The sequence below is a fragment of the Oncorhynchus kisutch genome, linkage group LG15 (assembly GCF_002021735.2).
Source record: "Oncorhynchus kisutch isolate 150728-3 linkage group LG15, Okis_V2, whole genome shotgun sequence".
Lineage (NCBI taxonomy): Eukaryota > Metazoa > Chordata > Actinopteri > Salmoniformes > Salmonidae > Oncorhynchus > Oncorhynchus kisutch.
The window spans coordinates 10,001,149-10,025,061 of NC_034188.2; the positions used below are offsets into that span (position 1 = coordinate 10,001,149).

At 43.5% G+C, this 23,913-nt stretch overlaps 4 protein-coding genes across 8 annotated transcripts in view; all 4 read right to left on the reverse strand.

Moving 5' to 3' along the window:
* Positions 1–58: 58 nt before the first annotated feature.
* Positions 59–3,437, reverse strand: c1qtnf2 (C1q and TNF related 2). Of its 3 annotated transcripts, none has more exons than XM_031789603.1 (3): positions 2,677–3,437; positions 1,660–1,965; positions 59–1,294 (listed from the first exon to the last, which is right to left on the reverse strand). In XM_031789603.1, the coding sequence occupies exons 1-3, from the start codon at positions 2,708–2,710 to the stop codon at positions 645–647; spliced, it is 990 nt and encodes a 329-aa protein (XP_031645463.1). In that variant the 5' UTR covers positions 2,711–3,437; the 3' UTR covers positions 59–644. The 3 variants fall into 3 exon arrangements, with proteins under 3 accessions (XP_031645463.1, XP_020328340.1, XP_031645464.1); XM_020472751.2 differs by having other exon boundaries at positions 1,690–1,965; positions 2,677–3,422; XM_031789604.1 differs by having other exon boundaries at positions 2,321–2,687.
* Positions 3,438–4,683: 1,246 nt separating this feature from the next.
* On the reverse strand, positions 4,684–6,447 carry LOC109880553 (pre-mRNA-splicing factor SLU7-like). Its single transcript, XM_020472750.2, has 3 exons — positions 6,377–6,447; positions 5,738–5,894; positions 4,684–4,998 (listed from the first exon to the last, which is right to left on the reverse strand). Exons 1-3 carry the CDS (start codon positions 6,445–6,447, stop codon positions 4,813–4,815), a joined length of 414 nt encoding a protein of 137 aa, XP_020328339.2. The 3' UTR covers positions 4,684–4,812.
* Positions 6,443–11,403, reverse strand: LOC109880551 (pre-mRNA-splicing factor SLU7-like). Of its 2 annotated transcripts, XM_031789605.1 has the most exons (5): positions 11,326–11,403; positions 10,251–10,338; positions 8,889–8,974; positions 7,806–7,945; positions 6,932–7,040 (listed from the first exon to the last, which is right to left on the reverse strand). In XM_031789605.1, exons 2-5 carry the CDS (start codon positions 10,280–10,282, stop codon positions 6,954–6,956), a joined length of 345 nt encoding a protein of 114 aa, XP_031645465.1. In that variant the 5' UTR covers positions 10,283–10,338; positions 11,326–11,403; the 3' UTR covers positions 6,932–6,953. The 2 variants fall into 2 exon arrangements, 1 of the variants encoding a protein (XP_031645465.1); XR_004202977.1 differs by lacking the exons at positions 10,251–10,338; positions 11,326–11,403 and adding an exon at positions 6,443–6,504 and having other exon boundaries at positions 6,889–7,040; positions 8,889–9,203.
* A 720-nt stretch (positions 11,404–12,123) lies between these two features.
* Positions 12,124–23,913, reverse strand: part of LOC109880548 (histone-lysine N-methyltransferase, H3 lysine-36 and H4 lysine-20 specific-like) — a 39,307-nt gene continuing 27,517 nt past the window's right edge. For both annotated transcript variants that reach the window (XM_031789608.1, XM_031789607.1), the window contains 7 exons: positions 20,956–21,161; positions 20,683–20,795; positions 19,647–19,916; positions 19,069–19,327; positions 18,213–18,319; positions 17,228–17,438; positions 12,124–15,652 (listed from right to left, as the gene is read on the reverse strand). In XM_031789608.1, coding sequence (XP_031645468.1) covers positions 14,871–15,652; positions 17,228–17,438; positions 18,213–18,319; positions 19,069–19,327; positions 19,647–19,916; positions 20,683–20,795; positions 20,956–21,161 — 1,948 coding nt within the window. In that variant the 3' untranslated portion in view covers positions 12,124–14,870. The remainder of the gene's footprint in view (positions 15,653–17,227; positions 17,439–18,212; positions 18,320–19,068; positions 19,328–19,646; positions 19,917–20,682; positions 20,796–20,955; positions 21,162–23,913) is intronic.

The window sequence follows — 23,913 nt, forward strand, 5'->3', positions numbered from 1 at the left end:
TCTCTCCCAGATATGAACAACTTAACAAAAGCTGGCATTTTAAAAACGGATAGTAGCGTAGATGATTAAATCAAGTTTTATTGCAAATCACTTTATCAACTTTCTCTAGGTACGTGTGTAAAAAAAAAAATCCGTTTTCCTTTAGCACATTGTAAAATTTACTATAATATGATTTATAACACAAAATAAACTATTTTTAATAACATGTAACACTAACAGTGCATTCTCATGTAATTTAGACAGAGAGGGTTAGTTGCATGTAGGAACATCTCCTTATTGCTGAATATAAACAGCACCAAAAATTATTGAATGTGAAAATAAAATCCTTTCCCTCATTTCTCTCCACCATTAACAATCCAATAAGCCATAACATGCAATACAATTATGTTCATAAACAATAAGCAATGAGTATTAGCTGGGCAACAGGCGACTCCTGGAGCCACCTGGTGTCAATATAGGGAAAAGCTTTTTCAATCATATGCAAAGATAATACAGTAGGCCTATTAAAATGTTCTCTAAAAAAGTGAATTGTATCATTGACCCAAACTGAGTATAAATAGGCTGAGCTATGATTTCAATGACAGACAGAATGTTCTACGCAAATGGGCAAGGAAGCAAAACTGGTGCCATTGTAGTTCAACCCATCAGGATGAAGGTGATGAATCCTCATTAGCTTTCCTGTCCACTTCGTTCAGATACTCCTGGTCTGCATAGATCAGGAACCCGGTAAACAGACTATCTGTCCAGAACGGGTCATAGAACAGCCCATTCTGTTCAGAGTAGAAGATCTGCAGCCAAACCTGGTCCTGACGCTCTAACCGGAGAATCGTAGAACCGGACGCCACATCGTGGTTCCCGGTGTTGGCGTCAAATGTCTTGATTTTGTACTGCCCGTTGTGCACCAACCCGATCGCCAGGTGCTTATTGGCCAATGTGATGTCATAAGTGAAGTAGTAGACTCCAGGGACAGAGCAGACAAACTTCCCAGTCGTGGCATTGTAGTGGTTCCCTTCGTTGAGTAGAATACGTTTGAACCGGATTGGGAGACGCTCTTTGGGGTAACTCTTGGTCATGGCAACAGAGAAGGCGGAGCGGGCTGAGTTGGTGCCGCAGTTACAGCCCCCAGGAGCCCCTGTCTCACCTGCGTCCCCCGTCTCCCCCTTGGTGCCCCCCAGCCCGGCCAGACCTGGGGCCCCACGCGCGCCCTTCAGCCCTCGGGGTCCATGCTTGCCCACCACGCCCTCACGACCTTTAACCCCGGGTTTACCTGGGTTCCCAGACCTCCCCTGTTCACCTAAAGATCAGAAAGAGACAGACAGGTCATGGCTATTTTACATTGATATACGTATTTACACCAGACAGCTCACAATACAGTGTACTGCATTGTAACACAACATTATAGCTAACACAGGAAGCAATAAAGGACTTTAAGATTGGTAAAGTGGTTACCGTGACCAGAAACGTTGCCTGAGACATAAAGACTCATGTTAGTTCCCAAATGTAATGACTCTAGGCTTCAGCTTAGTGGGCTAACAGGTAATGCCTATATTGTAGGCTTCAGCTCAGTGGACTAACTAACTCAGCCTTGAGTTGTACTACAGTACTCGGTTTCAGGCCCAGGCCAGGCTACTACCTGGATGCTTCCATTATGCTTCTTACCTCTGTCACCCCTCTCTCCATCATGCTTACCTCTGTCACCCCTCTCCCCATTCTTTCCATCCTCCCCATCCAGGCCATCCTTCCCTGGGGTACCCATGGGACCCATAGTCCCTGGAGATCCGGGGCCCCCTGGGTTGCCACCTGGCCCCTGAGGGCCGGGTAGACTACATACCAGCTGGGAGGAATGGATGGTGATGTTGTGGCCCTTCTTGTACAAGGGGTGTGTAGTCTGGAACTGGGACTGGGGGGTAGTGACAGTGATGGATAGTAAACACACCATCAGAGACAGCTGGAGCATGGTAGTAGCTGAAAAGATAAGGGAGGCTTTTAGGAATCATCAGTTGGAAAGTTGTTGTTGTAGAGATCATCAGAACCGATGCATTACACAGCTGGCTTATAGCTCAAACACACTGCTGTCATCAGCCAGAGGTACGCTGACTAAAACGGAGATTTCATAAACATTTTCGAGGCAGTGTGCCGATAAGGCTATGTTAACTGACGTGCATTCAAATTATGTCTACAAATCAAAACACGGAGTAAATATTGCTGAAAAATACAGTTAAACAACAAAGTATGTTAGCTGTGTCTTGATCAAAATTGCATATCATTGCCGTTCAACTATAAAACAAAGTGTTGTGCGTAATGGAGAGTTTCTCTCGACCTCACACATGATGCCATCGTTAGGGAACATCTCTCACACATGACGCCATCGTTAGGGAACATCTCTCACACATGATGCCATCGTTAGGGAACATCTCTCACACATGATGCCATCGTTAGGGAACATCTCTCAAACACGATGCCATCGTTAGGGAACATCTCTCACACACGATGCCATCGTTAGGGAACATCTCTCCACACACGATGCCATCGTTAGGGAACATCTCTCCACACACGATGCCATCGTTAGGGAACATCTCTCACACATGATGCCATCGTTAGGGAACATCTCTCCACACACGATGCCATCGTTAGGGAACATGCTGAAATAATAGAGAAAACATGTAGGCTACTCACCAACTGAAGAGATAAACTTGACAAATAGCAGCATTTTTATGCGTTGCCCAACCCTTTCAGTTCCACAGAACGGAAGCACAACCTTACCGCCTACATAATACTCCAATGTCGGGTCGAAATACCATCTTTGACGTACAGTATTGTAAAGAAATCCTGTGCGTATTTGAACCCCAAACGCAAAACATGAACATCCTCCCCGTTGCAGCAATATCTCTCTCTCTCTCTCTCTCTCTCTCTGCCAATAAATACTTTCACCGTGAGGTAATTCATTTCAACAAACTCAACAACCTTACCCTCTGACAACCCCAGTAATGTCAATAAATAATGTAAGCGAAGTCTAAGATGAAAGCTGAATGTATTGGTTTTGCGTCTTTTTTTCCCACCAGTTATGTGAAATTTCAACTGACAGTTGTGCCAAGGAGCCAACTTGCATTAGGGGATGTTTTGATAGGCGGTATACCGTCAATTTCATAGGTTATCACCATAAACGGAGAAATCGTAAAACAAACATCATACAAGGCAGCCACATGCAAAAGTGAGTTGAATTAAGTAGAAGTGCACTATTTAGGATGACCAGATGTGTCCAGACACCGTGCCAAGAACCGGAGAAAACCCATCAAGAACTCACAGCTGGAAGAAAAGGTTGGAAGCACTGTATGCAATGCTTCACAGAATACATGCATGACAAACTAAAACACGTGCTAAAGTTGTGATTGAGCCCTCTCAATAACGCGCATGCAAAGAACCAGTTACTGTAGAACTCTTCTAGAGAGATGGGGACCGTTGACATTGATTGTGGTTCGTGAATCGGATGATTATGAATGTAGAGGAGCCCCCCGTCCTGTTTTAGGTTTCACTGATCAGACAAGCACAAACCCGTGTTCTAAACTGATTTGCCTAGTTAAATAAAAAGGTTAAATTAAAACATTCAACTTTTAAAAAATGTAAATACCAGAAATTTGTATTTTAGGGCGGTGCGCAATCGGCCCAACGTCATCCGGGTTTGGGAGGGGTAGGCCAACGTGGTAAATAAGAATTGACTTGCCTAGTTATTAAATAAATAAATGGGCCTAACAGCAACCATTTGTCTGCAGTGCTTGGTACTTCTTAGGTGCCAGAAGTGTTACTGTCTCTCTCTCTGTCTCTCTCTCTCGGTCTCTCTCTCTGTCTCTCTCTAGCCAACTTATTTTCTTTATGCAGCTCTACATCACCCTTTACTTTCAGTGATATGATGAGTCTTCCTTATTTTTCAGTGCATACTGAGAAAATAATTCACAAAGCAAATGGGAATACAATTTGGTTTTCTAACAAATGTCTTTATTCCACCAAATGTCTGAGATAACCAAGAGAAGTCAGGCTGTTTATTGAATATACGGTCCTTTGAAAGTTCATTCTATATTTACAAATATGAAAGAAAACAACATTTGTACCACATTAATAGACTTAATAATATAAACTGACTACAATGATCTTCTGAGGAATAGTAGACTTGAGGGGTAAACATGAAATGAAGAGAGATGGTTGGCTCCAGGTTAAGAGGAGACAATAGGGGGTACAGGGCTGGGATGAGAGGGTAGAGGGTAGAGGGCTGGGAGGAGAGGGTAGAGGTGGAGATGGTAGAGGGTAGAGGGCTGAGAGGAGAGGGTAGGACAGAGGGTGAGAGGAGAGGGTAGGGGAGGAGATGGAAGAGGGTAGAGGGCTGGGAGGAGAGGGTAGGGTAGAGGGTGAGAGGAGAGGGTAGGGGGTACAGGGCTGGGATGAGAGGGTAGAGGAGGAGATGGTAGAGGGCTGAGAGGAGAGGGAAGGACAGAGGGTGTGAGGAGAGGGTAGGGGAGGAGATGGTAGAGGGTAGAGGGCTGGGAGGAGAGGGTAGGGTAGAGGGTGAGAGCAGAGGGTAGGGGGTACAGGGCTGGGATGAGAGGGTAGAGGAGGAGAGGGTAGAGGGCTGGGAGGAGAGGGTAGGGCAGAGGGTGAGAGGAGAGGGAAGGGGAGGAGATGGTAGAGGGTAGAGGGCTGGGAGGAGAGGGTAGGGTAGAGGGTGAGAGGAGAGGAGAGGGTAGGGGGTACAGGGCTGGGATGAGAGGGTGGAGGGTATACTGTAGGTAGGGGCGAGCATAGAGTATGGAGTTGTCCCTATCACTGTCCCAGCTCCAGGAAGTTGGCCATGGGGTCGTCATCCCTGGAGCGTTTCATCCTGAAGGCCTCCATATCCTCCTCCGTGGGCTCCTTGATCTCCTGCAGGCTGTTGTACTTCCTCTTCCTCTCATCCACCTTCATCATCTCCTCTACCTGCTTCAGATGCACGTCCTCTGTAGCCAGAGCCTGCGGAGAGAGAGAGGGGGGAGCGAGTGAGGCGCGAGCGAGGGGGGCGAGCGAGAGAGGGGGGAGCGAGCGAGGGGGGAGCGAGCGAGATGAGCGCTCACCCTTCCTCTCTATCGCTCAGCCGGGAAGAGAGAGAGAGCCAGGGAGAGAGAGAGAGCCGGGGAGAGAGAGAAAGCATGAGGGAGCCGGGGAGAGAGAGAAAGCACGAGGGAGCCGGGGAGAGAGAGAAAGCGAGAGAGCCGGGGAGAGAGAGAAAGCGAGAGAGCCGGGGAGAGAGAGAAAGCACGAGGGAGCCGGGGAGAGAGAGAAAGCGAGAGAGTCGGGGAGAGAGAAAAAGCGAGAGAGCCAGGGAGAGAGAGAAAGCACGAGGGAGCCGGGGAGAGAGAGAAAGCGAGAGAGCCGGGGAGAGAGAGAAAGCGAGAGAGCCGGGGAGAGAGAGAAAGCGAGAGAGCCGGGGAGAGAGAGAAAGCGAGAGAGCCGGGCAGAGAGAGAAAGCGAGAGAGCCGGGGAGAGAGAGAAAGCGAGAGAGCCGGGGAGAGAGAGAAAGCGAGAGAGCCGGGGAGAGAGAGAAAGCGAGAGGGCCGGGGAGAGCGAGAGAAAGCAAGACACCCGGGGTGAGAGAGGGGAGTGGTTTTGGGGTGAGATATAGTCAGGTAGGAGTACACGCAGAGGCCAAGGGGTCTGACTACCTAATATAATGTTCATTAACACATGGGCATGCACACAAGTCAAAGTTCACCTGGTTCAGTTTCTGTTTCTTCTTCTCCTCCTCAGATTCGCTGCTGTCTGAGCCGTGCTTCTTCTTCTGCTTCTTCTTCTTCTGCTTCTTCTTCTGCTTCTTCTTCTTCTTCTGCTTCTTCTTCTGTTTCTTCTTCTGCTTCTTCTGCTTCTTCTTCTTCTGCTTCTTCTTCTGCTTCTTCTTCTTCTTCTGCTTCTTCTTCTGTTTCTTCTTCTGCTTCTTCTTCTTCTGCTTCTTCTTCTTCTGCTTCTTCTTCTGTTTCTTCTTCTGCTTCTTCTGTTTCTGTTGCTTCTGCTTCTTCTTCTGCTTCTTCTTCTTCTGCTTCTTCTACTTCTTCTTCTTCTACTTCTTCTTCTTCTACTTCTTCTTCTACTTCTTCTTCTACTTCTGCTTCTTCTTCTTCTTCTTCTACTTCTTCTTCTACTTCTGCTTCTTCTTCTGTTTCTTCTTCTTCTACTTCTTCTTCTTCTTCTACTTCTTCTTCTACTTCTTCTTCTACTTCTTCTTCTGTTTCTTCTTCTTCTACTTCTGCTTCTTCTTCCGCTTCTTCTTCTGCTTCTTCTCTTTTAGCTTCTCCCTGTGAATCTCTACTAGTCTTCAGCTCCTCCTCCTGCTCCAGTCCCTCCTCAAACGGAACACAGGTTGAGGAGCTCTATAGGGGGAGTAGTTTTGATGCCAGCCTCTCCGGTGCAGTAGCTCGTTTTGACCATGGAGTGGCAGCACTTGAAGTCCCAGCAGCTTTCTCTCCTGCATGACCCCCAGATACACTGCAAGGCAAAAAATAAAAAATAAAATAAACCACTTTAAGTATGCTTATCTGAATAGATGCTACTGTACAGTATTAATACGGTCCTTTACTCAATATTTTTTTAGACTTGGAGAAGTTCTTGCAGACTCAAATTGTTATTGTAAAACACCAGCACTGTGCTCCTCCACGAGGGGGCTGCTCTCCAAAGGTTCCTGTCTAACCGGAGACCGTTCTGACTGTGCTCCTCCAAGAGGGGGCTGCTCTCCAAAGGTTCCTGTCTAACCGGAGACCGTTCTGACTGTGCTCCTCCACGAGGGGGCTGCTCTCCAAAGGTTCCTGTCTAACCGGAGACCGTTCTGACTGTGCTCATCTCTACGGGGTTAGTCGGTTCTGGATGCCTCACCGCGTGGTTCTGGATGAGTACGTCCTCTTCGTATTTGGAGCGTGCCACAGCCTTCTCCGGTTCCTTCAGCACGGCACCGTGACGACTGTAGTCCTCAGTCTGGGCCAGCAGCAGCCCTCTGGGAGGGACGTCCAGCTGCTCCTCACCCCGTTCTGAGACACAGAACATAACACACAGGAATAACAGTTATTAAACAGGACCCTCAACCAACAAGAATGAAACAGTTATACCATTAACTAATGTATGACAGGGTTGGGGGGGGTTCAAATTTAATTTGAATGTCCAATTCAATTCTTTAATTCACTCATGAAGTGAATAATTTACATTGTTGAAATTAAAATATAATTCAATCTTTAAGTTATAGATTTGGAATATAAATTAGACTTGTTTGGCCTGTTTAGGTTCGAATATTAAAAACATTTAATCTTTGGAATTGAAATGCAATATTTGTACATTTCCCAGTTAAAGTAATTAATGAAATGGACTGCAGGATATGTTTTGAATGATTTCAACTTGTATTTCTATATTTCTAGTATGGCTAGGCTGTCTAAACAGTGAGTGAACAGAGAGGGAATTGAATTTGTGGAATAGTTTAGGATAATATTGAATTGGGAATTGAATTCTTGGAATTTTACCTAACACTGGAATTGAGAGAGATTAAATTCATAGACTGACCTGGAATTAGAAGGGAATTAAATAACATTTTACAGGACGAGGGAACTGAATTGGTTAAATTAATCCAAACCCTGCTGTATGAGGAACTTGAGTTCATGTTTATTACATTGATGACACTTTTACGGGCTACACAACTTTATACATGCAGTTTATTTACATTGAAAATGTGAATTGAAATCTTTGGTCTCTAATGACAAAAAAAGAGGCTGGTGAGAATGGAGTGCAGTGTATTTATTCTGTGCCTTATCCAGGATCGTCTTCTTCTGTTTGTCCTTGAAAACCTCCTTCTTGACCTTGAAGGACTGGTGCAGCAGCTCCAGCTTGGTGGGGTCGGCCTGGAGGTGCACCTCAGAGCCCTTATCATTGGCCTCCCACACAGAGACTGGAGAGGTGGAGGAGATGACGTGTGTTTACTTCCATACAATCCCTTTCCTATTCTAACTATGAAGAACATTGGCATTAGGATGCCAGCTCTATGGATACCATTTTATGAGCCTAAAACATGGGGAGAAGTTGGGATATACCACTAATTCTCCTGGGAGATATTGAGAGAAGAAATTAACAAAGATGGTTAAGTATGAAGATTGGTAGAAACTGGTTGTCCAATAGAATTCCCAGATCACACTTGTAGGCGATGTCATGGTGACGTTAGCTAGCTAAGGTCATGCGCAGAAACACATCATATTGGGTCTAACGGTCGTGTCGCACTGAACTGCGCCGTCAAAATAAGGCGCTACTTCGATGTAAAAAAAAGTGTTATTGACGAAAAATGAAAACGTGTCCGTTTGTCACTTTCACGAGTTGGGAGTAAAAACATGTTCAGATACTTAAAGGGATACTTTGGGATTTTGGCAAAGAAGCGCTTTATCAGATGAACTTGTGGAAGTTGCAATTGTCAACTAGTGTTGACTGGAAATCTATGGGAACAGCTAGCATGACGCTAGTTAGCATTGGCTCTCAAAAACTAACTCTAGACTTCCTTCATAGTGGACACAGAGACATAAAAATAGTATCCACGTGTTCATCTGACTGGGGAAGTAGATAAAGGGCTTCAATGCCAAAATCCTGACGTATTTTTATTTATTTATTTAACCTTTAACTAGGGAACTAATTCTAATTTTCAATGACGGCCTAGGAACAGTAGGTTAACTGAACGACAGATTTGTACCTTGTCAGCTGGGGGGTTTGAACTTGCAACCTTCCGGTTACTAGTCCAACGCTCTAACCACTAGGGTACCCTGCCACCCCTATCACTAAGACATTGTCTCAAACCAAGGTTGTGCCTTTAAAAATCAAGAAAATTAACAATTAAGGAAGAATCTTACATTTCTCAAACCCTGGTCTGGTCTGTCGAGTATGCTTTCCAAGCGTTCCCGGAAGTCTTGCGATGTTGAGTCTCTGTTGAGAAAGTCTGTGATATGAATCAGAAAGAAACCTCAGTTGGGTTGTGGGCAGGAAAGATAAACTGTGTCTGGGCCATGGTGTCTCCAGAGAACCCCTCACTGACAAATAAACACGATGGAGAAGGACAAACATTTAGGAACACAGGCGATCTCAGTGACGGCAAAACACTCTCACACACACACACACACACACACAGTCACACAGACACAAAGACACAGCGAAAGAAAAGATAAGCACTGTCACGTCAGCATTCATGTACAGTGGGGCAAAAAATAATTTAGTCAGCCTCCAATTGTGCAAGTTCTCCCCCTTAAAAAGATGAGGCCTGTAATTTTCATCAAAAGAACACTTCAACTATGACAGACAAAAAGATTTTAAAAAATCCAGAAAATCACATTGTAGGATTTTAAATAAATGTATTTGCAAATTATGGTGGAAAATAAGTATTGTGGGAGAACTTGCACAATTGGTGGCTGACTAAATACTTTTTTGCCCCGCTGTATATAGTGATTTGGAACATGTAAATGACAAAATCATAACATGTGGTTTATTTTTTAAATTGTATTTATTTATTTAACCTTTATTTAACCAGGAAGGGCTCATAATTCATTAACATTACTGTTACCAGACATAGACTTAATAGCCTTCCAAAACTTTCTAGGGTCATTCAGGTTATCAGTGGTAACAGACATAAAATATTCAGACTTGTCCTTCCTGAGAAGAAAAGAACACTTGTTTCGTAACTGCCTAAAAATAAGCCAATCAGCGTCATGATATGTAATTAGAGATTCATGACATGAAGTTACAGACTGTTAAGGAACAGTAACCTGCTCTTCAGACACCATGTCAGTGTTCTGATAGGGGTTTACTAATGTAGTTTACAGACCATTAGTTAAATAGTGCTGAGCGATTAGTACTTGTTGAGGTCGGTTTTAATAATACGTTTTTTTCCCTTCGATATCTCACATTAAATGCACTATGTATTGTGCGTTGAATGCTGTAACACAGAATAAAACTATTAATACAAGTCCCATGATGGTAGTGACTGCCCATTACTACTTATCACTAATTAACCATAGTTTATTTACATCAATAAAATATTTCAGTTGTGTATATAACGTTGGTTTTATTTGATGACTTTATTATTTCATTCCAAAAAAACTAAATGGAATTCAAATAGCTAAAGTAATTTCGGTTAAATCCTTTAAAACATTTTTTTAAAACCAAAAATAACCTGTGTTGGTTAGTCGCTCAACACAATAGTAAAAGGAACCGTAACCTACTCTTCAGTGTTCTGGTAGGGGTTCTCTCTCATGGCTCGTGTCTTGGGGGTCGTAGTAGGCTGAGTCTGGGATATAGATTTCTCAAGTACTACGGGTCACAAAAGTACACAAATGCATAAGTTAAATACTTCTTCATCGAAACGTGTCAGAATTACAAATGTGTAACTTCTATGGGTGATGAGCGGGAGAACAGATTGAGATGCCTAATGTAGCATGGCTCACAAAACACCTTCAATGTGACTGGACTCACTTTAGTGATGTCTTCTCTGATACGCAGGTTCAGTTGAAGTTATTTTAGTTATTTTCCACCATAATTTGCAAATAAATTCATAGAAAAATCCTACAATGTGATTTTATGGATTTTTTTTCTCATTTTGTCTGTCAAAGTTGAAGTGTACCTATGATGAAAATTACAGGCCTCTCTCATATTTTTAAGTGGGAGAACTTGCACAATTGGTGGCTGACTAAATACTTTTTTGCCCCACTGTATATTGTTGATGTAAATTGAGAATAGCGCGGGGCTTAGGAATGGGCCTTGGGGTACTCCCTTGGTGACAGGCAGTGACTGAGACAGCATATTTTCTGACTTTATACACTGCACTCTTTGAGAGAGGTAGTTAGCAAACCAGGCCAAAGATCCCTCAGAGACACCAATACTCATTAGCCGGCCCACAAGAATGGAATGGTCTACTGTATTAAAAGCTTTGGTCAAGTCAATAAAAATAGAAAAAACCAAGTCTAGATTTAACTTCCGCCTGCAGCTTTGATATGTGCTGAGATAAGGACAGTGCACCGTCTTGCCATACTCCCAAGTACGTGTTTGATGTGACTACCTCAAGCTCTAAACCCACATAGCTGGATGAGTCACCTAGCTACCATTAAACAAATACGTGGATTTCATAAAGCACTACATATCCTTGTAGGGATAAGTGGTTGATGGTGGAGCTAGCTGGCTTGAAGTTATTGACAAAGACAACGGTTGCGTGCAGGCTGGTTAGCTAACTTTGGCGACGAAGGTATGACGACAAAAATAGACCGTACAACTCACTCTTGATAAAATGCATGTTTTGCTTACCTTGACAAAAATTAGATAAGATACCTGGCTATCGACTTGTGTTTCCAACATGAACGTCCCTATTTCACAAACCAGGAAGTGACGTCATATTAATTTCAACTTCAGGCAGGCAGGAAGAGGAAGAGAAAATCCCAACTCGGCACAAAATTAGTCTCCCTCCATCAGGTGCCGTTTTTTCGTTGTTTCGCCCACCATGCAAGCGTTTTTGTACGGACGTAGAATTTGGTCCACAGAAAGAAATATGGATTATTTGCTACGTAAGGTTTATTTGATCAAATTTTAGTTTCGTAAGGCTTAAGTTCTTACGAGTTTATTTCTATAAGTAGGCAACGTGACATCCCGGGCAACTTTGAGAAAAAATACTTTATATCGGCGTTGTCTGGATGGCTATGCATATTCATGTCATGAGGCTCGTAGGATAGCTTCTGTCGCCATTGAATATAGGCGGTTGACGTCAACAACCCTCATCAAATATTCATAAAAAGAGACAGCACGTCATGTCGCTTTGTGGACAACAACTCCCATTGTTAGGGCAGAGAGACATGTATCTTGTCAGTATATCCACACTCTTTGCATATGACTTCTCCAAACTGTTGCGGTTGCGCTGAGACAGATAGTTGTAGGAAGTGTTCGCCACTGAGTGGAAAGTTTATAATGACACATTTGTCCTTTTAATAATGATTAATTTAATCATTTTAAAATAAGTAAATCAGCAAATATTTTCAGCTGATCTGCTTTTCTTTTTTCCAAAAGGGAAGGATAAGCGAGTCAATTGAAAAAAATGACAAAAACAAAATGTTCTATTGTGAAACTTTACTTATAATATTTATTATACACAAAGGAGTACAATTCAGTTCATGAGTTTTCTCAACATGGCAGCAATAAACATTATCCCCTGTTTCTTCAGAAAATCTATTTCTGTGTTTCATCTCTCTAAAAAAAAAAAAAAAAACTGGAGTGGCCAGAGAACTTTTCAAAGTAGACCTGTTGTCAAACATCACAAAAAAAGGAACAAAATAATGAAAAAAAGGAAAAGATATATAGGTTTGATACATACCAAACTAGCCAACCAAAACATACATATATTTCTCTGCCTGGATGTCAAGTCAAGAGTGAGGCAGAAATATTTGTTGACACATTATTAGGCAAGCCATGTAAAAAAATGGTAGTGCTTCTGTTTGAGAATTCAGTACATCATTTTCTCATTTAGTTGATATGTGTTGGACCCAATTGATTGTTTTAAAAGGCTAAAAAGCATTAGATGAGACTCATGGGAAGGATTGTTATTTCATGGAATTTAACCATAACCAGCAACCAAACAAACTGGACCCGTGTGTTTGTGCATTGGAAGTGTGCTGCTACATGTTTGAATGCCGAACATATAGAGCAGAACATTACACAAAATGTATGAACTGAAGGTCTCGGAACAACCTTTCTAGAATGTAGAGACGTTTCAGAACACTTCACAGCTTCATTGTGATGATAAACCATCCTGTTGGAAAAGCTGCCTGATGAATCAACATTAGTTATGACAGAAAACATGAGACATTCTGCTTGGCTCTTCAGTTAATCAACAGAGGTGATAAACCATGTATTTTAGTGATGCAGGCAACCAGCTTTCCAGCGAGACGATGCAGTCTATACTAAGGGGTTTGTGTTCAAATGTTTACAGCACCACAACAGTCAATTCAGAAGTATAAAACTCTACTTTATAAAACTCTAAAACACTGTTCTTTAGGCCATGAGACAATACATGACAAGTATCGCTTGATTCTATAACAGCAGACAAGTGCGTGCACTCAAACATACACCACACCACGTTCACTCACAATATAAACTTTCGCATCATCTCCCAATACCTTTTCCTGCCAGACGTGATCGTTGAATGACCTATGGTGATGGAATCATAGAACTAGAATGTGTTCTAATTCTGTGGATGGAACGGTAACGTGAAGCCATAAATGAAGGTCGAAACATTGATGTGCGCACAACTAAACAGGAGTGATGTTCTGAACTCTTGGAATGTTTCTGTTTGTCCAGCCATAAACCATCTTAAGATAATGGACCATCTGGGATCTTAATTATGGATTGAGAGTTTTATCATCATAATCTTTCGCTGTGGACAAAAGGTGTTTTTTCTTTACCGTTTACAAGAGATGCACTTTAGATTTCACGATTGTGTTGATTTTTAACAAAAGGTATATATCCAAACCAGAAGTTGTTTATGCCGTTTTATAAATCAGTGATCATTGAGAGCATATCGTTCATTATTCTTGATAACTGCTCGAGCTCCTAACTCAAAAATCATGTCTCCACCGGCCCCGCACGTGCGTGCGCCATCGTGGCCGTGTTGATTTGATCTACTCGAACCAGACGCGATCATGACTTGCAGGTTAAAAATAACAAAACCAAACTATTCATTTGGGGACAGGTGAAAATACACAGGAAACGTTCATGGACGTTGGATAGCTGTTGTTAGCTAGTTTGTCCTGGGAGATGAACAGTGGGTTGTTATTTTACCTTCTCATGCATACGTGTTCCCATTCTGAGGAGGTCCTTTGGAGAACTTTGACCCAGGTCATACAAAAAATTGTGTGTGTGTGTGTGTGTGTATATGTGTGTGTGTGTATATGTGTGTGTATGTATGTATATGTGTATGTATGTATATGTGTATGTGTGTGTATGTATCTCCATTCCGGCGTATAATCCCCAAATTAAAAGGGAAACCTAGTAAGTTCTCTTTGAATAATATCTGCAGGTTTCTCATTTCAAGCAAACATGTGGGGTTGTATCCTTATGTAAAGCAATAAGGAGACGTGACATTGTGCATCGAGTGTCTCAAAAAGAACCATGTTCTACTTCAGAGTTTGGCATCGAAGACGTTAGTTGACGTGCGCAAGCAGTGTGGATGAAATGATTGAATTTGTACATTTATTTTGCAATGGTCACACACGCAACAGACCCGGTATAGTCAGGGTGTGGCTGAGTGAGGCTGCCCATCCTTTTTTGTTTTCCAATTGTAAAAAAAAAAAAAAAAAAATACTTTGAGAGAAGAAAAACAGCACCAGTCACTAATAACATATCAACAGATGGACAAGAGGCTGACCAGAGCACATACCAATAACATATCAACAGATGGACCAGAGCACATACTAATAACATATCAACAGATGGACAAGAGGCTGACCAGAGCACATACCAATAACATATCAACAGATGGACCAGAGGCTGACCAGAGCACATACTAATAACATATCAACAGATGGACCAGAGGCTGACCAGAGCAGTCCTCCCAGCCCCTTAGCACCAGTTTATATCCCACACTGTGCTATGCTATGCTGGGCATAGGAAGGCAATGCAGTGTGAACACAGAGGCAGCTTCGTATTTCACTTGGCACCACCAGGACAATCTCTCTCTCTGTCTCTCAGTGTCAGTCCATCAGAATGTCACTAGAGAGATGAGAGCTAGAGAAACAGTATTTTCGTAAGAGGTGGATAGATGGAAGAAGGAATGGAAGACAAGGGGGAGGGATGTAAAACAGAGTTCATTTCTCTTCATCTTCCACCCTCCCCCACTCCTCCTCCTGTCCCTCTACCCCCCCCTCATCGTCTGGCTCCTCCTCCTGTCCCTCTACCTCCCCCTCATCGTCTGGCTCTTCCTCCATGTAGTCCCCCCAGGTGTCATACACATCTCCCCCTTCCGCCTCTCCTAGTCTGCCCTCATACTGCTCATCTTCCTCCTCAACTACCTCCATCGCCTCTCCTTCCTCCTCTTCTTCATCCTCCTCTGCATCCTCTTCTAATCCACCCACCTGTCCGTCTTCCAGCTCTCCATCCTCCTCCTCCTCCTCTTTCACGTCCTTGTAGGAGGAGGGGGGAGAAGGAAGGGAGAAGTGCAGTATTTGACTATCAGACATGTAGGGACTGCTAGGGGGTCCGTAGGAGGAGGTATTGGAGTTCTGGGAGGTGTTGAGGAACAAGCTCCCTGTAGGGGGCAGTAGCGAGTCCTGGGTCAGGTCTGGGGCAACTGTGGAGGGGATAGAACCAGCAGTGGTGGAACCAGGCCTGGGTGGGACCTGACCCTGGGGGTGGGTGAGGTGGGGGAGAGGCATGCCCCCAGGAGGTACGTACTCCCTGATCTCCCCTGGTTCCAGGGGCTCGGGTCCACAGGGGTCGTGATCGTTGCAGGCGAGCCGCCCGTCTATCTTAGAGATGAAGAGCAAGCCCTCACGGTGCTGCGTGCAGAAGGAGCTGGGACACATCTCACAGAAGGAGGCTGCCTCATGACCGCAGACGTCACACTGGTGCCAGGGGCACTCCCAACGGCCTTAGAATACAGACACAGAATCACTGCAACAATAGAGCTCAACACAAGCATTTCACTACACTCGCTTTAACATCTGCGAACCATGTATATGTGACAAATACATTTGATTTGACGTTCCTGAACCACAGATTCTTACAGTCCTTCAGGAAACTCCAGATTTGAGGATTGAACAAAAAGCAAAAACTACTAATATGACTTCTTTCCTTCTCTGATGTACTAAATCAACTACAAATAGACAACACAATAAGCCTAGGGTTTCATATTTAATGATATTGAATTGTGTTTGGTTGTCAAAGCAACCAAATATGACCATTTGAAGGAGATCTATCTTCTGCCTGTATAATTCCATCTGTACCACCGAATGAGTCTGGCTTTAATTCCTGTTGGTCTACAAATGAATAATTGATTTGTTGGAATCACATCTCCATCTCAATCAAAAAAATAAAAGTTGAAAGAATTAAGGCCAGACAGATGGAACTATCCAAGCAGAAGAGAGACATCTCCTTCCAAAATGTTGATATTTGGTTGTGTCGACAACGCAACGCATTTCAATATCACTTTTAAAATACAATGAATAGCCTATTAACTTCTCAACAAGTTAACAGATGCTATGTTGGATTCATGACTCCAACTCAATCATGAATGGGATTAAACCAGCGGCTCAGATAAAACCTTCCAAAACGAAGATATATGTCCTTTAAATGTTGATATTTGGTTGCATTGTCAACCAAACACAATTCAATATTAGTTAAAGACATGATCCGGTGCTTTGGCGACCAGTAAATATATATATATATATATTTTTTTAAACCTCACGCTTTGAGCTGGATGTGTCAATGTGTAGTTTATACATGCATAATCTATTAGCAAAATTACTGTTTTACCTGAATTAGCCACGAAATCCCTAGTTTGAATGTGATTTTTTTTTCTGAAATCATTCCCTACATTTACCCTGACGTGGACCAGCACCCGAGCAATTTGAGTTTCAGCCAATTAGCTCCAGCCCCCTCACCATTTGAGTGACAGCTAGCAAGACGCGCACACACAGTAAAGTGAGAGAGCAATGACGTGCTGCACTTTCATAACTACTGACTACAAAGTATCTAAAAGCACCAGAGAATATCTTACAAACTAATATAAAATCCTACCTTCAAATGAGTAAAACATTTACGGCCACATTTTGAGAATACAGTAACTACATATTTATTATTATGTAATCGTATAAAGCTGGTTGTGCTCTGAGATGGTTGAAAGCATAGTGATAAACACATTGGAAATGCAACTACATTTTGGCTGTATTTTTGAGTGGGCGAATATAGGTTTTAATCTAATTGATCAATGTCTCAAACTAATATTACGTAATTATCCACATTGAAATTACGTGGAGTGCCCAGTGGGAAGTTACACCCCCCCCCTCCCCTTGTCCAAATCCCTTCTTGATGAGTTCTAACGACACAAAAATCTACAGACTACAACCTCTTAGGCAAGTCCCATACAAAAATCACACGCAATATAACAGCCATTTTGTGTCCAAGAGCTTCCATGGGGGAGGTGGTTTCTCGCCCCTTCACTCACCTGCAGGTCTCTTGGCCAGGTTGAGACAGTCTGCGTGGTAGACCTTGGGACATCCTGTCTTCTTACAGGACACGATCTGTCCTCCGTCCCCACAGCTGAAACACCCGTCCTCCCTCTCCTTCGTCACCTCCTGCTGAGGCTTCCTCTTCACCAGAACCTTCTTCTTGCCCTCCTTTAGTTCCCTTCCTTCCCGTGCTTTAGATGGCTGGTTCTGGGAGACAAGACACACAGGTCATTACTTTAGACTGCTATATTCCCCAGTCTACCTTTAGACTGCTATATTCCCCAGTCTACCTTTAGACTGCTATATTCACCAGTCTACCTTTAGACTGCTATATTCACCAGTCTACCTTTAGACTGCTATATTCACCAGTCTACCTTTAGACTGCTATATTCACCAGTCTACCTTTAGACTGCTATATTCACCAGTCTACTTTTAGACTGCTATATTCACCAGTCTACCTTTAGACTGCTATATTCACCAGTCTACCTTTAGACTGCTATATTCACCAGTCTACCTTTAGACTGCTATATTCACCAGTCTACCTTTAGACTGCTATATTCACCAGTCTACCTTTAGACTGCTATATTCACCAGTCTACTTTTAGACTGCTATATTCAGCAGTCTACCTTTAGACTGCTATATTCACCAGTCTACCTTTAGACTGCTATATTCACCAGTCTACCTTTAGACTGCTATATTCACCAGTCTACCTTTAGACTGCTATATTCACCAGTCTACCTTTAGACTGCTATATTCACCAGTCTATCTTTAGACTGCTATATTCACCAGTCTGCCTTTAGACTGCTATATTCACCAGTCTACCTTTAGACTGCTATATTCACTAGTCTGCCTGTCCTTTTTAATAGTTTTAATTGTATAACTCATCATCACACAGTAAACAACTAAAAGCACTTACTGTAGATTTCTGTAGATAAATTCAAATGTTTTGTATGTTGACATTTGTCAGTCTCCGAGCCTTACCTTTGGTCGGACCCCCAGGAACCCAGAGCAGTTGGGCGCTCCACATTTACACACCGTCTTCCCGTTACCAAGACACTCCAGGTTGTAGTTGAAGGTCAACTCCACACCTGCACACAAATAAAAATATACTGCCAGGTTCTGTACAGGTATCTTTAGACATTACAAAGATACTTTTGGTCACAAGCCCTAGTGCCTGAGGAATGGAAATGGAACCGGGCTCCAGGAGTTAGTAACAGAAATGGAACCAGGCTCCAGGAGATAGTAACAGAAATGGAACCAGGCTCCAGTAGTTAGTAACAGAAATGGAACCAGGCTCCAGTAGTTAGTAACAGAAATGGAACCAGGCTCCAGGAGTTAGTAACAGAAATGGAACCAGGCTCCAGTAGTTAGTAACAGAAATGGAACCAGGCTCCAGTAGTTAGTAACAGAAATGGAACCAGGCTCCAGGAGATAGTAACAGAAATGGAACCAGGCTCCAGTAGTTAGTAACAGAAATGGAACCAGGCTCCAGTAGTTAGTAACAGAAATGGAACCAGGCTCCAGGAGTTAGTAACAGAAATGGAACCAGGCTCCAGGAGTTAGTAACAGAAATGGAACCAGGCTCCAGGAGTTAGTAACAGAAATGGAACCAGGCTCCAGTAGTTAATAACAGAAATGGAACCAGGCTCCAGTAGTTAGTAACAGAAATGGAACCAGGCTCCAGTAGTTAGTAACAGAAATGGAACCAGGCTCCAGTAGTTAGTAACAGAAATGGAACCAGGCTCCAGGAGTTAGTAACAGAAATGGAACCAGGCTCCAGGAGTTAGTAACAGAAATGGAACCAGGCTCCAGTAGGTTTGTTAGTACTTCCTCTGACCTTCGGGGATGTCCTCCAGGGCAAAGAGCCCCACCCTGGTGTCTCCGTTTACCGTCCACTTCTGGGTCTCACAGTTCGGCTGGCAGCAGTGATTCATGAACCTCGCCTGGTTCCCCTTGGGTCCAGCATCTATAATCCGGTCCTTGTCCAGAGTGAGCATGTAGAAGTTACAGATGTCGTTCTCTTGAGCATGTTTGATCCTGGCTCTGCACTCCTCCTCGTCTATCACCTCCCCCACGTACTCATTCACAAATGCACCCTGAGAGAGAGAGGAGAGCAGAGACTCCGGTTATAATCCAGCTGATACACAACACCTTTTACATCACAGACACAGCAGTATGGAGGCTAAATATACTATTGTATGTCCACATCTTAAAACAAGATCATCAAGGATATTCAGGGATAAAGGGCCTTGGAATTGAATTGAAAATACTTTATTTATCCCACAAGGGGGCAATTATGTAGGCAGCCATGCACAACTGTAGTGGGACACCAGTAGTAGTGGTAGTGGTTCTCTTAATAAAACACAAACACAAGGGGAGCTGTTTTGTTTTGTAGTTTGATGCCCTAGTCTGTACCTTCTTGATGTCGGAGACGCCCCGTAGCCCCCAGCCTCGTGACAAGGTTCTGAAGATCTCCACCTGGGTGTACTGTCTCTTGGTGTAACTCTGGTTCAGACACCTCTCCCCTGCCAAACACACCTGAGGGTGGCACTCATACATCAACATGCGGTTGATACACTCGGAGTCCATGCCACACGGGTTCTCATCAGACGCCTTGCAGTTACAGCGAGGCACCTCCGATAGGTCCGCCGTGATGATCTGGACCTTGCCAATTGGTCGGTTCACCTGAGAAGAATAAGCACTTGAGATAAGCGGATGCAATTCAAACTTCTGCGTGAATTATGCATGGAGAAGGTTTAAAGGGGCGGTACCTTGATGTGTCTGTGGGGAGAAGGTTTAAAGGGGCAGTACCTTGATGTGTCTGTAGGGAGAAGGTTTAAAGGGGCAGTACCTTGATGTGTCTGTAGGGAGAAGGTTTAAAGGGGCAGTACCTTGATGGGTCTGTAGGGAGAAGGTTTAAAGGGGCGGTACCTTGATGTGTCTGTTGGGAGAAGGTTTAAAGGGGCGGTACCTTGATGGGTCTGTAGGGAGAAGGTTTAAAGGGGCGGTACCTTGATGTGTCTGTAGGGAGGAGGTTTAAAGGGGCAGTACCTTGATGTGTCTGTAGGGAGAAGGTTTAAAGGGGCGGTACCTTGATGTGTCTGTAGGGAGAAGGTTTAAAGGGGCGGTACCTTGATGTGTCTGTAGGGAGAAGGTATAAAGGGGCGGTACCTTGATGTGTCTGTTGGGAGAAGGTATAAAGGGGCGGTACCTTGATGTGTCTGTAGGGAGATGGTTTAAAGGGGCAGTACCTTGATGGGTCTATAGGGAGAAGGTTTAAAGGGGCGGTACCTTGATGTGTCTGTAGGGAGAAGGTTTAAAGGGGCGGTACCTTGATGGGTCTGTAGGGAGAAGGTTTAAAGGGGCGGTACCTTGATGTGTCTGTAGGGAGGAGGTTTAAAGGGGCAGTACCTTGATGTGTCTGTAGGGAGAAGGTTTAAAGGGGCGGTACCTTGATGTGTCTGTAGGGAGGAGGTTTCTTGTCGTTCCTCCTGTCCTCCTGAAGCTGTCTCATCTCCTTCTCAGCCTGAAGCGCTATAAACCGCTCAGCTGTTTCATTCAGAGCTGAAAGGAAACGGGAGTTAGATTTATCAGCTATGTGGTACCTGGAAACATCTCTATTGTTTAAGACTTAGGAAATGCTCTTTGGCATTTCTTCCTAAAATGAAGTCTATTGTTTGTTATATATTCTATTATAACCAGGTAAAGGAGGTTTCTTTCTAACCTTTCTTGTAGATGGCGTCACAACCCTTCCCCATCTTGTCCTTGTTGTTGGCATCTCCCTCCATGTAAGGGAAGACTCGGGCCTGGTAGGTCCAGGCGTAGTCCTTAGAACCAAAGAACTGAACGGGGAACTCCCCCACCTCATGTTTCATACGGAGAATCTTCTCTGGGATGTTCTTAGGAAGACACACCTCCGCAGGCCACCACCTGAACAAAGGATTGGAGGTTTTACATAGAGTGTACAAAACATTAGGAACACCTGCTCCTTCCATGACAGACTGACCAGGTGAATCCAGGTGAAAGCTATGATCCTTTATTGATGTCACCTGTTAAGTCCACTTCAATCAGTGTAGATGAAGGGGAGGAGACAGGCTAAAGAAGGATTGTTAAGCCTTGAGACAATTGAGACATGGATTGTGTCTGTGTGTCATTCAGAGGGGAATGGGCAAGACCAAAGATTGAAGTGCCTTTGAACAGGGTATGGTAGAACTGCAACACTGCTGGGTTTCACCCTCAACAGTTTCCTGTGTGTATCAAGAATGGTCCCCCACCCAAAGGACATCCAGCCAACTTGACACAACTGTGGAAAGCATTGGAGTCAACAAGGGTCAGCATCACTGTGGAACGCTTTCAACACCTTGTAGAGTCCATGCCCCGACGAATTGAGGCTGTTCTGAGGGGAAAAGAGGGGGGTGTTACAAAGGCTGTGGCGGTAATGACATTATGTCTGCCGGTTATTGTCACGCAAAAGACGACCGGTCTCACTGTAATTTACCGTTAATTAACAAACACATTTAGCATCTCCAGGCCTCCTTGCATTCAAGCCTCTGATGCACACCTTTGGAACATCTACATTTAAATAAAAGGTTAAATAATGTTTTTTTTGCGTGTTTTTTCAAGTCTAATAAATCTATTTAATATACACCATCACAATACATTCATTATTTATTTTAGGCAGGTCTAAAGAAACATTATGAAATTAAGAAATGTTATTTCAGAAGAACAGAATATGAGTTAGCCTACTGAATGTAATTTGGCTATGCGCCATGCTGTAGGCTAGTTAATTTAGCAGACAAGATATGCTTATAAGTCCCGTTCCATTATTTTATATTGAATGGTTTTATAGTACGAAGCATATTTGTTCCATTCCGGAGCGAGTGCATGTATGAAGTAGCTCTGTTGAGCGTAAAAGGGATAATTTGAAACAGGTCCTATACACGAGAGTTATTTGGCAACTTTAGCTGTGCGTGATACAAACCTTAGAATGTCTTACATGCTGACCATATCGGACACGTCACATGGGCGAACGTCGCAAAATAAATGTACACATACATGTTATTAAAATCATTGCACCCACACTGTTCGTTCGCGCCAACAAGCGTCTGCTTTGCCAACGAGCGTCTGCATTGCCAAGGCGCTAAAATAGAAGTCAGTTCTATTTGTGACGCTAAATGCGGTGCAAGTCCCGCCTCTCCCATCTCCTCATTGGTTTATAGAAGCAGATACCCACGTGGGTGATTGAAAGATGATCTGAGGTCGGTCTGTTGTTGTGGTAATAGTATGAAAGTTAGATGCCAATCGCCAAGAAGAAAAAGCCTGGAAGAAGGAGAGATGACTAGAAACGATTCGGAAGACTAGAAAAAAAAATGAGAAAACAACAATTTTGTGTGTGGATTAATTGTCGGAGTAGAGAACCTTGTGCAATTCAGGTAAAATAACAACTGAACGTTAATATCCCAGGACAAATTAGCTAGCAACAGCAAGCTAGCTAGCTCAATTTCCATAAATGTTTAATGCTTTACGACCGGTCCCCAAATTAACCTTTTACTTTTTTTATTTAACTAGGCAAGTCAGTTAAGAACAAATATTTATTTACAATGACGGCCTAGGGTTAACTGCCTTGTTCAGGGGCAGAAGAGGAAGAATGGCGGACGTTGGGCATGGACTTAGAAATCAAAACATACACTACATGCCAAAAGGATGTGGACACCTGCTTGTCAAACATCTCATTCCAAAATCATAGACATTAATATGGATTTGGTCCCCTCTACTCTTCTGGAAAGGCTTTCCACTAGATGTTGGAACATTGCTGCGGGGACTTGCTTCCATCCAGTCACAAGAGCATTAGTGAGTGTCATGCTGAAACAGGAATGGGCCTTGCCCAAACGGTTACCACAAAGTTGGAAGCACATAATCGTCTAGAATATCATTGTATCCTGCAGTGTTAAGATTTCCCTTCACTGGAACTAAGGGGCCTAGCCCGAAGCATGAAAAACAGCCAGATACCATTATTCTTCCTCCACCAAACTTTAAAGTTGGCACTATGCACTCGGCCAGGTAGCGTTCTCCTGGTATAGCCAAACCCATATTTGCTGCTCGGCCATGGAAACCCATTTCATGAAGATCCCGACGAACAGTTCTTGTGCTGATGTTGCTTCCAGAGGCAGTTTGGATCTCAGTAGTGAGTGTTGCAACCGAGGACAGACTATTTTTACGTGCTACGCTCTTCAGCACTCGGCAATCCCTTTCTGTGAGCTTGTGTGGCCTACCACTTCATGGCTGAGCCGTTGTTGCTCCTAGACGTCTCCACTTCACAATTACAGCACTTACAGTTGACATGGGCAGCTCTAGCAGGGCAGAAATATGACTATCTGACTTGTTGGAAAGGTGGCATCTTATGACGGTGCCATGTTGAAAGTCACTGAGCTCTTCAGTACAGGCTATTCTACTGCCAATGTTTGTCTATGGAGATTGCATGGCTGCATGCTCAACTTTATACACCTGTCAGCAACGGGTGTGGCTGAAAAGCCAAATCCACTGATTTGAAGGGGTGTCCACATATTTTTGTATCTATAGTATATATGGGCTGCATGATATGACTAAAGGCTATTGATGATTTGAGAAAGTAGAAAAAAAGCTTGCTCTCTGTTCCTTGCCTCAGGCTGCACATGCTGTTCTC

What these genes read in the sequence shown, in the direction of transcription:
- c1qtnf2 (XM_031789603.1), bottom strand. Translation starts at nt 2,710, where the DNA reads ATGCTGCTATTTGTCAAGTTTATCTCTTCAGTTG. An exon ending in CAAGTTTATCTCTTCAGTTG is followed by an intron (nt 1,966 to 2,676) that starts GTGAGTAGCCTA and finishes TTATCTTTTCAG; the next exon opens with CTACTACCATGCTCCAGCTG. An exon ending in TGGAGAGAGGGGTGACAGAG is followed by an intron (nt 1,295 to 1,659) that starts GTAAGAAGCATA and finishes TCTGATCTTTAG; the next exon opens with GTGAACAGGGGAGGTCTGGG.
- LOC109880553 (XM_020472750.2), bottom strand. Translation starts at nt 6,447, where the DNA reads ATGGTCAAAACGAGCTACTGCACCGGAGAGGCTGGCATCAAAACTACT. An exon ending in CCTATAGAGCTCCTCAACCT is followed by an intron (nt 5,895 to 6,376) that starts GTGTTCCGTTTG and finishes GAAGAAGCAGAA; the next exon opens with GAAGAAGAAGCAGAAGAAGC. An exon ending in AGAAACAGAAACTGAACCAG is followed by an intron (nt 4,999 to 5,737) that starts GTGAACTTTGAC and finishes CTCTCTCCGCAG; the next exon opens with GCTCTGGCTACAGAGGACGT.
- LOC109880551 (XM_031789605.1), bottom strand. Translation starts at nt 10,282, where the DNA reads ATGAGAGAGAACCCCTACCAGAACACTGAAGA. An exon ending in CCCTACCAGAACACTGAAGA is followed by an intron (nt 8,975 to 10,250) that starts GTAGGTTACGGT and finishes TTCATATCACAG; the next exon opens with ACTTTCTCAACAGAGACTCA. An exon ending in CAGACCAGGGTTTGAGAAAT is followed by an intron (nt 7,946 to 8,888) that starts GTAAGATTCTTC and finishes CCACCTCTCCAG; the next exon opens with TCTCTGTGTGGGAGGCCAAT.